The 15124-nt window shown below is 38.4% G+C and overlaps 1 protein-coding gene and 1 long non-coding RNA gene across 2 annotated transcripts in view; both read left to right on the forward strand.

Annotated features, from left to right (window-relative positions):
* The window catches only part of LOC110266550, a 28985-nt gene extending 17264 nt beyond the window's left edge, over window positions 1–11721 (forward strand). The window contains exon 2 of the long non-coding RNA XR_002353956.1: window positions 11580–11721. This is a non-coding gene — a long non-coding RNA (uncharacterized LOC110266550). The remainder of the gene's footprint in view (window positions 1–11579) is intronic.
* Window positions 13988–14344, forward strand: LOC110266747 (cold-regulated 413 inner membrane protein 1, chloroplastic-like; the record flags this gene model as incomplete). The annotated part of the gene is made up of 2 exons (XM_021111739.1): window positions 13988–14082; window positions 14170–14344. Coding segments are annotated over 2 exons (258 nt in total), but the record flags the coding sequence as incomplete, so codon positions are not given.

A 15124-nucleotide genomic window follows, 5' to 3' on the forward strand; every position in this document is an offset into this window, starting at 1 on the left:
TTTGGTGTTGAACCCCCACATTCAAACTTTAAGTTTGGTGTTGGGAGGTTTCAACATTGCTCTGAACATCTGTGAGGCTCCATGAGAGCCCACTGTCAAGCTACTGACATTAAAGAAGCGCTTGTTGGGAGGCAACCCAATGTTATATCTATCTATTTTTCATTGTTATTTTATGTTTTCTGTAGGTTGATGATCATGTGAAGTCACAAAAATAATTGAAAAAGCAAAAACAGAATGAAAAACAGAAAAAAAATAGCACACCCTGGAGAAAAAGTTTGCTGGCGTTTAAACGCCAGTAAGGGCAGCAAATGGGCGTTTAACGCCCAGTCTGGCACCATTCTGGGCGTTTAACGCCAGAAAGGGGCACCAGACTGGCGTTTAACACCAGGAATGGGCAAGGAGCTGGCGTTAAACGCCAGAAAAGGGTAGCAGCCCGGCGTTTAACGCCAGAATTGGCAGAAATGGCATTTTCGCACGCCATTCGGTGCAGGAATGAGCTATCCTTGACACCTCAGGATCTGTGGACCCCACAGGATCCCCACCTACCCCACCACTCTCTCTCTTCTTCACCAATTCACCAATCACCTCAATACCTCTTCTCCCCCTTGGCCGAACCACAAAGCCTCCTCCATCTCCTCCATTTTTCTTCTTGTTCTACTCTTCTCTTTCTTCTTTTGCTTGAGGACGAGCAAACCTTCTAAGTTTGGTGTGGTAAAAGCGTTGCTTTTTGTTTTTCCATAACCATTTATGGCACCTAAGGCCGGAGAAACCTCTAGAAAGAGGAAAGGGAAGGCAAAAGCTTCCACCTCCGAGTCATGGGAGATGGAGAGATTCCTCTCAAGGGTGCATCAAGACCACTTCTATGAAGTTGTGGCCATGAAGAAGGTGATCCCCGAGGTCCCTTTCAAACTCAAAAAGAGTGAATATCCGGAAATCCGACATGAGATCCGAAGAAGAGGTTGGGAAATTCTTACCAACCCCATTCAACAAGTCGGGAACTTAATGGTTCAAGAGTTCTATGCCAATGCATGGATCACCAAGAACCATGATCAAAGTGTGAACCCGGACCCAAAGAATTGGCTTACAATGGTTCTTAGACTTTTGTCCGAAAAATGTAAGGTTGGCATTCAAATTGCCCATGATGCAAGGAGATGAACACCCCTACACTAGAAGGGTCAACTTTGATAAAAGGTTGGACCAAGTCCTCATAGACATTTGTGAAGAGGGCGCTCAATGGAAGAGAGATTCAAGAGGAAAGCCGGTTCATTTAAGAAGGCATGACCTCAAGCCCGTGGCTAGGGGATGGTTGGAGTTTATCCAACGTTCAATCATTCCCACTAGTAACCGGTCCGAAGCTACTATAGACCGGGCCATCATGATTCATAGCATCATGATTGGAGAGGAAGTAGAAGCTCATGAGGTTATATCCCAAGAACTCTATAAGGTGGCGGACAAGTCCTCTACCTCGGCAAGGTTAGCCTTCCCTAATCTCATTTGTCACCTCTGTAATTCAGTTGGAATTAACATAGAGAGAGACATCCTCATTGATGAGGACAAGCCCATCACTAAGAAAAGGATGGAGCAAACAAGAGATCCCACTCATGGACATGAGCATGAGGAAATTCCTCATCATGAAATCCCTGAGATACCTCAAGGGATACACTTTCCCCCCACAAAATCATTGGGAGAAAATCAACACCTCCCTAGGAGAATTGAGTTCCAACATGGGACAACTAAGGGTGGAGCACCAAAAACATTCCATTCTCCTCCATGAAAATAGAGAAGATCACAAAATCATGAGAGAGGAGCAACAAAGGCAAGGAAGAGACATTGAGAAGCTCAAGAACTCCATAAGATCTTCAAGAGGAAGAACAAGCCGCCATCACTAAGGTGGACCCGTTCTTTAATCTCCTTGTTCTTTAATTTCCTGTTTTTCGAATTTTTTATGCTTATGTTTATCTATGTTTGTGTCTTATGATCATTAGTGTCTTAGTGTCTATGCCTTAAAGCTATGAGTGTCCTATGAATCCATCGTCTTTCTTAAATGAAAAATGTTTTTAATTGAAAAAGAAAAAGAAGTGCATGAATTTCAAATTTTAAAACAGTTTAATTATCTTGATGTGGTGGCAATGCTATTGTTTTTCTGAATGAATGCTTGAACAGTGCATATTTTTGAATCTGACTGTTTATGAATGTTAAAACTGTTGGCTCCTGAAAGAATGAAAGGAAAAGGAGAAATGTTATCTGATGATCTGAAAAATCATAAAATTGATTCTTGAAGCAAGAAAAAGCAGTGAAAAGCTTGCAGAAAAAAAAAGATATATGCGAAAAAAAAAAAAAGAGAAAAAGCAAGCAAAAAAAGCCAATACCCCTTTAAACCAAAAGGCAAGGGTGATAAAAAGGATCCAAGACTTTGAGCATCAGTGGATAGGAGGGCCCACAGGAATAAAAACCTGGCCTAAACGGCTAAAACAAGCTGTCCCTAACCATGTGCTTGTGGCGTGAAGGTGTCAAGTGAAAACTTGAGACTGAGCGGTTAAAGTCGAGGTCCAAAGCAAAAAGAAGAGTGTGCTTAAGAACCCTGAACACCTCTAATTGGGGACTCTAGCAAAGCTGAGTCACAATCTAAAAAGGTTCACCCAGTTATGTGTCTGTGGCATTTATGTATCTGATTCTAATACTGGAAAACAAAGTGCTTAGGGCCACGGCCAAGACTCATAAAGTAGCTGTGTTCAAGAATCAACATACTTAACTAGGAGAGTCAGTAACACTATCTGGATTCTGAGTTCCTATAGATGCCAATCATTCTGAACTTCAAAGGATAAAGTGAGATGCCAAAACTGTTCAGAAGCAAAAAGCTAAAAACCCCGCTCATCTAATTAATACTGATCTTCATAGATGTTTTTGGAATTCATTGTATATTCTCTTCTTTTTATCCTGTTTTATTTTCAGTTGCTTGGGGACAAGCAACAATTTAAGTATGGTGTTGTGATGAGCGGATAATTTATACGCTTTTTGGCATTGATTTTAGTATGTTTTTAGCATGTTTTAGTTAGTTTTTATTTAAAATTCACTTTTCTGGACTTTACTATGAGTTTGTGTATTTTTCTATGATTTCAGGTATTTTTTGGCTGAAATTGAGGGACCTAAGCAAAAATCTGATTCAGAGGCTAAAAAGGACTGCAGATGCTGTTGGATTCTGACCTCCATGCACTCGAAGTGGATTTTCTGGAGCTACAGAAGCCCAATTGGCGCGCTCTCAATTGCGTTGGAAAGTAGACATCCAGGGCTTTCCAGCAATATATAATAGTCCATACTTTTCCCAAGATTTGATGGCCCAAACCGGCGTTCAAAGTCAGCATCAGAATTCCCAGCGTTAAACGCCGGAACTGGCACCAAAGTGGGAGTTAAACGCCCAAACTGGCACAAAAGCTGGCGTTTAACTCCAAAAAAAGTCTCTACACGAAAATGCTCAGCCCAAGCACACACTAAGTGGGATAAATAGGACCTTTTGCTATTGTATTTGGAGTCTAATCTTTGAGTAGTTCTATGCTACCTTAGATCACGTTTTGGGGCTGGCCTCATGGCCATGCCTAGACCATGTTCTTATGTATTTTCAACGGTGGAGTTTCTACACACCATAGATTAAGGTGTGGAGCTCTGCTGTACCTCGAGTATCAATGCAATTACTATTGTTCTTCTATTCAATTCAGCTTGTTCTTGTTCTAAGATATCACTTGTTCTTCAACTTGATGAATGTGATGATCCGTGACACTCATCATCATTCTCACCTATGAACGTGTGCTTGACAACCACCTCTGTTCTACCTTCGATTGAGTGTTTATCTCTTGGATTCCTTAATCAGAATCTTCGTGGTATAAGCTAGAATTAATGGCGGCATTCTTGAGAATCCGGAAGGTCTAAACCTTGTCTGTGGTATTCTGAGTAGGATTCAAGGATTGAATGACTGTGACGAGCTTCAAACTCGTGATTGTGGGGCGTTAGTGACAGACGCAAAAGAATCACTAGATTCTATTCCGACATGATCGAGAACCGACAGATGAATAGCCGTGCTGTGACAGAGTGCGTTGAACATTTTCACTGAGAGGACGGGATTGTAGCCACTGACAATGGTGATGCCCAACATATAGCTTGCCATGGAAAGGAGTAAGAAGGATTGGATGAAGACAGTAGGAAAGCAGAGAGACGGAAGGGACAAAGCATCTTCATACGCTTATCTGAAATTCTCACCAATGAATTACATAAGTATCTCTATCTTTATTTTATGTTTTATTTATCTTTTAATCATTCATCATCCATAACCATTTGAATCCGCCTGACTGAGATTTACAAGATGACCATAGCTTGCTTCATACCAACAATCTCCGTGGGATCGACCCTTACTCACGTAAGGTTTATTACTTGGACGACCCAGTGCACTTGCTGGTTAGTTGTGCGAAGTTGTGATAAAGAGTTGAGATTACAATTGTGCGTACCATGTTGATGGCACCATTGATGATCACAATTTCGTGCACCAGCAAGTAATCACAACCAGAGAAGAAGATAAGTCACAAACCAAGAATTCCAACATTAAACACATCATGCTTGTTTATTAAGTTCAATGAACATCATACCCAAAAGAATGGTCAATGGATTAGCTTAAGCCAAAAATGAAGGTTAGTAAGGTAAGAAAAGTTAGAAGTTAGAAAATCTAGTTCAAAGGTTAGGGGTATGATGGTCATTGTCTCAATCAAGAAAAGTTCACAAAGCAAAGAAAACAAGCATGCTCACAATCATGAGGGAAGTGCAGTCATTGATGATGAAATATGCAGAAGCAATTAATTGAAAGCAAGTCATCAATCAATGCCATTGTCATTAGGTTTGTAATAATTGGTGTAAGTATATGGAATATGCACTATGTGTAACAAAGAGCGAGTTGAAACAATTTAAATCAAGAATATCACACTAGTGAGAATCACTAATTATTGAAAATGAATGAGCCTTTTAGAGAGGTTGCAGGTTAAAGTCAAATGTAAAGTTTAGTTCGAATCAAAAAGCATTTGACTTATTTTGAAGAGTGAAGCCTCAAAAAGGTTCAAATGAGTGAGGTGAGGGCTACTTGACATAGAAAACCGCTAAATAATTCCTCAACTACTCTTTTCCAATGCACATCAACAGGAATCAAATTGGACACGGGGATGCTAACCAAGTAACCCAAGAATTGAACTTGGTGAGGTTAGGTAACCTTAATTGTGGAAATTGCAAGTTCAATTCTAGGTAACAAGTTGGAAACAAGCAGTTTATAAAAATTTGGGTAGCATCCCGACAGTAAATTGGACGTTCCCAGATGACAAATAGCAGTAAAATGCAAGTATATGAATCCAAAAGAATTTGCAACAACATGAAAAGCAAGGATTGCATATATGCAGCAGTAAACTTAAGTTCACAAGCAGAATTCAGCAGGCAGCAATGAAATAGCAGCAAAGCAATATCAACATGGAAACAGAACAACTCATCAACCATCACTCAACAAACAAAGAATATTCATTTCAAACAGATAAACACAAACGGAGCAATTATCAGGCCTAGGATCATCTAACCACAACCTTGCTACCTAACAACCTAGGATCAACTAAAACATGCATATCTAACTAGCCTAGCAATCAAATGTAATCCACTTCTAACTAATGTAAACAACTCAAATAATGGAAAAGAAAGTAGAGACGCAGAGCAGGAACAGAGGTGAGGATAGGGAACCTGGGGTGTAGCAAAACAGAACGGGAAAGAAGAGAGGGGGCAGGAATAGTGTCGCCCAAAATGGTGGTGGCGCGGCGGTCTCACAGCGGCGTTGGCGGTTATGGGAGGAGCGAAGGGGCCGAGGAGGTGGTGAGAGAAGTGAGAATGAGGGGCGAGGGAGAGAGAAAGAGCGAGAGAAGAAGAGAGAGGGGGAGACGGAGATGATGGTGGCGACGGCGGTGGTCGCAGCGGTGCTCGGCGGCTGTTGCAGAGAGGAGTGAAGGTTGAGGGTGAGACGAAGAGGGAGAGACGTTGGGGTGAGGGGGTGCGCGAGTGCGCTGTGTTCATCGCGTGGTTAGGGTTTAATTAATTTGAATCCATGTGTGCGCGCACGGTGCGTGTCCGCACGGATGGATGAAAATGGGGGTATACGCGGAAGCGTCTTGTGTGCGTTTGCGTGGGTGGAAAAATGAATGAGTGGCGCGGTAGCGTCAGATGTGCTTTCGCGTAGATGAGGGGCGTAGGCATGGGCGCGGACGCGTACAGTGCGCGTCTGCGTCTAGTGAGTTGGGCTAGGGGCTTAATGCTGGCCCAGGTGCAGCACAACTCTCGGGTTGGTGGCCTGGAAAATGTTTTAGTGGATCGGCGCATACGCGGCATGTGCGCGGGCGCGCGTATTTGCAAAATATGGATATCGACACGTATGCACGCAGTGCGCGCATGCGTGCAAGCGGTTATGTCATTGGCCCAATGTTGGCGTGAGAGTGGCCCAACTCTCTGAAAAAAGTATGGGCCTGCATATGCGTATGGACGCGCACGCGCACAACGTGCGTACGCGTCCTTGACACTTTTTTTTTCAGGAAAAGCAAAAACAGCTCAAAATACCCCCAACACTACCTACAGCTCAGAATCAATCAAAATTGTAAGGATACAAAAATCTTTTTGGCTTTTTGAGAATCTTCAAATAAAAGCAAGGGTTACTTGCTCCACAAGCAACCTACAACCAACTTATTGAAACAAGTATATAGAAAGAAAACTACCTACAATGGTAACTCAATTCACTTATTAATCAAAGCTACAAGAGAGTGGAAAGAGTTTACTATGGTGGGGTGTCTCCCACCTAGTACTTTTAGTTTAAGTCCTTAATTTGGACATTTGGGAAGCTCTTTGTCATGGTGGCTTATGCTTGTACTCATCCTTGAATCTCCAAGGATCTTTACTCCTCAAATGGTTGACAGAAGTTCCAACCATCTTCACCAAGTTTGGATGGAGTTTCACCCAAGATATGAGCTCCCATAGTTGGTCTTCGTGCTTTGAACCGGGGTCCCATATCTTATTCTCGCACCCGTCTTCTGGTTGATCTTCATGAATTGTCCGTTCGGGTGGTTGACAAATAGAATTCTCTCTAGCACACCAAGTCTTCTCCCTAGACCCATGTAAAGTAGCATTCATCCAATCATGGTCCCTGTGCTTTGAAGCCTTGACCTCAATGAGCCTAATTCCCAACCTCCAACCACTACACAACTCCTTTTTACCCTTAACTCTACAAAGAGCTCTAAGTTGTCCATCCGTTTCAATCAAGCCATATTCAAGTGAGAAAGTAAAGCTTAGGTTTGAAGATTTTACCCACTTGAATGTCGTGTTGGATGGTGACTTAGGGAGGAAAACCTCCCCACACTTAGATAATGCAAGGTCGACTTCCTTATGCTCTTCTTCGAGTATTTCCACCTCTTGACAACTTCTTTTATCTTCTTCTTGCTTGTTGACTTCTTTCAATTCCTCCTCATCATCAATCGAGTCAAATTTAGGGGGTTGTGTGAAATCTACTTCCATATCATCTTTACATTCAATGGAAGAGTCTTCAATGAGATTACCAACATCATTTGGTGTTGAGTTGTCTTCAATAGCTTCAATTTCATGTCCCATGTGAGAGGATTCAATTATTGATAAGAAATCATTGATGATTGAGTCCATCTCTTGATCAACCTTTTTCATATTCTTCAATCTTTATATGCTCCGGAGGTTGTTGAGACTTCCATGGTGGTTCCGCATCTCCTAGATCTTTAACCACTTCTTCCTTTTCTTCAATGACCCTAGGCGTCTCCAATTGTTCCAACACAAAGCTCAACTCTTCCTTCTTCTCCACCGGATTTTCCAATCTCTCTTTCATGCTTTGCTCATCTTTTGATTTCTCACATGTGGCCACGGAAGCACCTTGAGTGTTCAAACATTGGTAGGCTAAAGAGTGCACTACCTTAGTCAAATTAGTCACAAACTTTAGGGTGTTCCTTTGCATATCCTCTTGTCCTTGAAGTAGCAAGGTGAGAGAATCATTTATTGGGGTTTGGGATGGATAAAAAGGTTCATTATTTTGGACAAAGGGTTCATAGTGGGAAGGCGGTTCTTCTTGGTAGGAGTATGGAGATGATATATATTGAGGTGGTTCTTCATAATAGTCATGATAAGGTTGTAGTGGTTCTAAAGGTTCTTGCTCATAATGGTCACAAGGATATGGTATGGGTGATTGGTCATACAATGGATGTGGGTCACAAGAAGGTGCTTGGTAAAAATGGGCTTGTGAGCATGGTTGATAGTCTTGCTGAGGATAAGGTTCATAGGCATGTGGTGGTAGTACTTGATTATCACAAAAAGAGTCACCATAGCCGCCAAATTGACATGCATTTGGATGGTGGTTATACCTATAAGCATCCGAAGGTTGTTGCCAATAGGAGTGATCAATCCCTTGAGGCTCCTCCCATCTTGAAGTGTTCCATCCTTGGTACATGTTGTCATTAAAGTCCACATTTCCTACAACACAGTGAGAATCAAACTCATAGCCAAAGTGAGAATTCATAGTGGAAAAGCAAAATAATACTAACAAAAACTAGAAAACAAGCAATTGACAAACCTATTCACAATATTCACATATATACAAGAACCAATAACATAACACCATTGCAAATTCCCCGGCAACGGCGCCATTTTGATGATCGGATTTTTGACGGGTTAGAATTTCACTAATGAAATCTCGTTGCAAGTATAGTCTCTAAACCAACAATAATCCTTTCATACAAAAATTTGTTTGTCACAAGTACAAACCCCTAAAATCTATAAACTGAAGTATTTAAACCTCGGGTTGTTCTCCCTAGGAATTGCAATAAAGTGTCCTTGTCATTGGTTATGAGGTGTGTTTTGGGGTTTTTGAGGTTTTAGACAAGAAATATAAATGGCAAAGAAAATAAACTAACAACTAACAAAGCTCTTGGCAAGATATGAGAACTAGAAATCCTATCCTAGTTATCCTCCTCAATTGTGACCACAAATTGTCTATTGCTACCACTTAGTTAACCTCTAACCATGGAGGAAAGTCAAGTGGATGAATCAACTTGATTCCACAAGTCCTAGCCGACTCCCAAGGGAAAGACTAGCTTTAGTGGTATCCAAATCAATTAGCAACTTCTCATTATCAATCAACAAAGGAATTAGATAACTCAAGCGTCACTAATTACTCCACCTAGGCCAAGAGGAATAAAATCTATACTAAAATCCAACCAAGCATTTCATCAAACACTTGGAAGGCATAAAAGGAAAGCAAAGTAAATTGGCAACAGCAATGGAATCTAACAACAATTATTGCAAGGAATTAATAACAACAATCAAAAGAAACACAATTACCATGAATTACCTCAAATTGAATTGAAAGAAAATAGAATGAACAAAAGTAGATCTACATCAAAGCATAGAAACAACATAAAGGAAATTGCAACAAAAGAATATAAGAATTATGAATGTCACAACAAAGGATTGAAGAGTAGAAGTAGATGAAAGCATGAATTAAAACCTAGATCTAAGATTATTGACCTAAACCTAATCCTACTCCTAATCCTAGAGAGAAGTGAGAGCTTCTCTCTCTAAAAACTAAACTAAAACTAAGCCTAAAGTGTAGTGTGTGTTCTCTGATGAGTGAGTGATGCCTCCCCCTTCATTCCTTGATCTATTTAGCCTTTTCCCGCCAAAAACTCAGCTCCAAATGGGGCCAGAAACCCTCCAAAATCGCCAGGCACGTGTTTGACTAAAGGAATCATGTGCGGCCTTTGGCGCATACGCGCACAACGCGCCCCTAGAGCTTTTCACAATCCACGCGGAGCGCACCGTGCGCGCGCGCGTCCATGGGCTTTCTCCAAATCTTTGGCTTTTCATGATTTCTCCACTTTGTATGCTTTCCTTTCACTCCTTTGATCCTTTCCTAGCCCTTTTCAATCTGAAATCACTAGCAAACACATCAAAGCATCTAGTGGAATCAAAGGAAGATTAAAACTATCAAATTAAAGGTCTACAAAGTATGTTTTCACATTTAAGCACTAATAAGGAGACAATCACAAAACTATGCTAATTCATTGAATAAATGTGAGGAAAGGTTATCAAAATGCTCTAAATTCAATACAAGATTAACCCTAAAAAGGGGGTTTATCAGAGAGCGAAGGAGAGAGAGGGAGAGAAAGAGAGAGAGGGGGAGAGAAGGAGAGAGAGACAAAGAGAGAAGGAAAGAAAGAGAGAGAGGGGGAGAGCAAAGTAGAGAGTGGGAGAGAAGGAGAGAGAGACAAGAGAGAAAGGCAAGGTGGAGAAAAAGGGAGAGAGAGAGAGAGAGAGAGAGAGAAGGGAGGGAGAGAGAGAGAGAGAAAGAGAAGGGGAAAGAGAGAGATAGGGGAGAGAGAGGAGGATAGAAAGAGGGAGAGGAAGAGAGAGAGTTCATAAAAATAAAACCAGTTTTAATTGAAAAAATCAGTTTAAACTAATTTATAAGCTAAAACTAGTTTTAACACATTAAAAAAAAAAGATTTTATATCTCCTTCCCCTCTCTCTCTCCCTTCTCTCTCTCTTCTTTTCTCTCCCTCTCCCTTCTTCCCCTCTTTCTCCCTTCTCCCTCTGTCTTCCTCTCACTCTCCCTCTCTTTCTCTCTCTTTATCCCCCCTCTCCCCCTCTCCTCTCTCTTCCTCTTTCTTTTCCTCTATCTCTCTCTTTCTCTCTCACTCTCTCTTCCTCATCTCTCTCTTCTTCTCTCTCTCCTCTTTCTCTCTCTCTCTTCATCTCTCTCTCTTTTTTTCCTCTTTCTCTCTCTCTTTCTCTTTCATAATCTCTCTCCTCCTCCTCTCTCTCTCTTCTGCTCTTTTTCTCACTCACTCACTCTCTCTCTCTCTCTCTTTGTCTTTCCTTTTCTTCCACTCTCTCCTCTCTTCTCCCCTCTCTCTCTCCCTTGCACTCTCTCTCCATCATTTCTCTCTCTTCCTCTCTCTTCTCCTTCTCTCTTTCTCCTTCTCTTCTCTCTTTTTCTCTTCTCTCACTCTCCTCCTTTCTCTCTGCCTCTTTAGAGAGAAGAGAGAGAAAAAAAAGAGAAAGAGAGAAGAAGAGAGAGATGAGGGAGAGAGAAAGAGAAAGAGTAAGGGGGAAAGAGAAAGGAAGGTGAGAAAGAGGGAAAGGAGAGAGAGGAAGAGATAGAGAAGGGAGAGAGATAAGGTAAAAAGAGAGAGAAGAGGGGGAGAAAGAGAGAAGAGAGGGAGAATGAGAGAGTGTGAGAGAGAAAGAGAGAGAGAGAGAGAGAGAGAGTATGTAAAAACTAATTTTGGAGTTTGAATAAAACCAGTTTTAATTAGGTTTTGATTTTAATTTGGTTTTAGTTTTGGTTAACCGGTTAAAAACCGTTTTTTTAATTTAGTTTTAGTTAACCAATTCTAAAAAATATAGATATGATTTTTAAAATTATTTTATTAAATTGGTTAACTAAAATATTGTTATAATTTTTTAACCGGTTAACCATATTTTAGTTTTTTTATGAACACCCCTAGGTACAGTGCTCATGACTAAAGCTTAATATTTTGATTTTGAGATGATTGGTCTTCGAATTTTACAATAAAAGCACTCACCATTGGTGTCTGAAGGTATCTTACTACCTTGTGGTAAGCTCTCAAATGCCTATTTTTTATCTTACTAATTTTTTATCTTATAGATATCTCTATAAAATTTCATGCTATTTAAAAATCATTTGATATATCTATTTCTACCACTATATATAATGTATATATAATGTGAGTTGAAAGGATGTAATTTTGTCCCACGTGAAAGACTCTTTTATCATATGTATTTATAAAAATACCTTGTGCTGTTTATAAAACTTGCACTCAGTTAGAATATAAATATATTGAAAGTCTTCCGCTATATATTGGCATTTCATTCTCTTTTGAAAAATCCTCCTAGGAACTATCCTAATAGTATAAGAGAAGACCTTGTTAAGGAGTTTGTTAGGATCTGTTTGTTGATCAGGTACTCTTATGTTGTTTTCATTTTATTTTAACTCTGTCTCTATTATTATTTTCTGCTCAGATACAAAATATCCTATCTTAGTTTCTTTCTTTAGTTTGTGTCTCCATGATCTATCCAAACTTTTCAGTATCATTCATTTTTTCGTCATTGTCAAATGGAGTGCTTCTGGTTGTTGTAAACACTGTGGTTTTGTTAATATTTGGAGTAAAATTTGAATTTGTTTGCATTTCAGGATGGTGTTAAGCCAATATAAGTTGCGATTGCAAGGGGCAATCGTGGAGCTGTTGAGATATTGTTTCCTTGATATCCAAGATTGATATCATTCCTAATTGGACTATTAATGGGATAATTGAGTATATGCAGTCCAAAATTAAGAAGCAACAGGTATTGAAAGTCTTGAGTTTAATTTGCTTAAATTATTTTTAGAAGGCTCAATAATAACAGTCTTCATGGTGAATTGTCATATTATTGGCTAATATAGCACAGCTTGCTTTATATATTTGCAACAATCAATGCATGACCTTGCTAGAATGGTTAAACTTAAACAGTTGCTTTACCTTGAGCATTGAGTATGATTTATATATTTGCAACAATCAATGCATGACCTTGCTGGAATGGTTAAACTTAAACAGTTGCTTTACCTTGAGCATTGAGTATGATGGGCAAATTACATTTGTTTAATTTTTAAGTTAAATGTCCTTTTTTTTTGCTTGAATATGTTTGATTAATTTTTAATTACAGTTTGAAGTCTCCTCTTCTTCTATTCAGGAGCTTATGGAATAAATTTTTTAACATTGAACAACTTGTCTATTGAACAATGTGACAACATGAAACCATTCAGAGAAGAAATCATAGATGAACAAACAAAGCCTGCCCTCTTTCCTAAAACAGTAATAACAATACCTTTAAAGTCTTATTTCTATTGTTATTTCATAATAGCATAAGAAAAATAAATTAGAATAAAATAAAATTGATTAGATTTAATGGGCATGATTGTGAATTAAACTCTTTTACATTATCATCAAATAAAAATATAATGTCTCTGAGGTTTGATAGAAGATTATGGGTCTATATATATAATATATATATATATGTTTTATTATTAATTACTAGTGACATGTTTTGTTTATTCCTTTTTGGATTTAACCTTTAACCATTGAAAAAAAAATCAAATAAAATATTTTTCATGATCGGATAAGTTAAGATATGGTCACAACTAAACCCCAATTAAAATAGCGTAGAATACGTGCATAAATTTGCATTTTGATATATTTAACTTTATGCATGCTAATAAATTAATTTTTCTGTCATGATTTATTCCATTGTAGGTACTGAACAATTTGAAGTCAATTCAAATTGAGTCGAGACATGCAACGTCATCGACTAACTATGATTATCGAAGGGATAATCTAGAAGAGCTTCAATTATCTAGACTGAAGGATACTAAAATTCTGTATTCTTTCCTTTATAGCAATTCTAATATGAAGAATCTATGCTTGAATAATGGTTCTTTTCGAGAATTGGTGCCTCTTGAAAGGCTTGCTAAGATTGAAAGCTTAGGAGTTGTTCCACATCTGAAAAGCTTGAAGCTAACAGATCTACCTTATCACACACACCACACCCACACACACATAAAATCTCCTTTTTCTTGGTCAAGTTTGCACTAGATGAGACTCGAACTTGAGACCTCTTAATAAGAAAGGAGAACATATGTCACTTGAGCTAAAACTCATTGGCAGATATACCTTATCTTAAGAACATTGGCTTTGAAAGAGACCCAATTCTTCAAATGATAAAGTCATTGGTTTTTCAAAGAAAGAGCTCCTGGATGGAACTTTTGGATGGGCTTAATATCTTATTTTTGCTGTAAATAATTAAAATAATTTCTGTTTATTTTGTTCTTCATACTTTCAAAAACTAATTGAATGAAAAATTTTCTGCTGGATCTTTATTTCAAGGTGAACTTGAGTTGCCATTTCTAGCACTTCTCTTGGTCATTCTTTCCCCTTATGAGGTCATAAGATTTAGGTAAGCAAATCCATCTTTTTGGGTTTTGAGTTCATTAAGCCATTGCCTCTTTTTCATAAAACGATTCAATGTTATTGTCTTTGTTAGGGACACAAAAGGAGTGGCTATCATTTCATTATTGATTGCAGTGTATTTGGCTTACCAGCATTTCTCAAGAACAAGTTTACAGAAATCACTTGATCAAGGTTCAATTGTTGCCACCATAGCTGTTGTTTGTATCACTATTGCATCTTTGTTGCTTCTGATCTGAGTTGCTTTAGAATGTAGACTCATAATATGTTGTACATAATAATGTCCGACTGTGGTGATTATTGTATAATATATCATATCTGAATTTTGTACTTTTTTCACTAATTCTTGCTGATTCAAATAAAGAGGTTAGCTTTGTTTTGTGATAAAAATTGGCATTCAGAGAATGATTTTATATAGAGAGTTATGTCTTATATTGAGAAATTGTGTTATAAAAAATTTAGTTTTTAAATTTTGATATTAAAAAATAAAATTTTAATTTGAGAATATGTAAATGAGATGAGATTAATGAATGATTTGAAATTAAAAATAGATAAATAATTACAGGGTTTGTGAAGGTTTAAAAATCTCACAAAATAGTTAATTTTGTTAAATTAAAAATTAATTTGTGCGGGGTTTTAAACTGTCACAAAAGTAATTTAAAACCGTCACAAAAACTTAATATAAAACTCTCACTAAACACACAAAAACTCCCCACTGAATAGGTTGTGGAGGTTTTTAAAAATCTCCACAAAAGACCTCGTGGCACCTTAAATTTTGGGAGTTTTAGAAACATTCACAAACTATTTGGTGGGGTTATAAACCTCCACAAATAAGAGAAAAAAACTGCCACAAATAAATAAAAACCTTATAGTGTTAACTTGTTCTATTTTTTACGCTTACTTTTTCTGCGTGTTCATAGTTATTTTGAGGGCAACATCAAGTTGAGCCACCGCAATCAATTAGCCATTCTTTTTTCTAAGAAATTTGTATTTAAACTATCATAAAAAAATTACAATTACAAAATTATTAT

Source organism: Arachis ipaensis, chromosome B09, assembly GCF_000816755.2.
Source record: "Arachis ipaensis cultivar K30076 chromosome B09, Araip1.1, whole genome shotgun sequence".
In the NCBI taxonomy this organism is placed as follows: domain Eukaryota; kingdom Viridiplantae; phylum Streptophyta; class Magnoliopsida; order Fabales; family Fabaceae; genus Arachis; species Arachis ipaensis.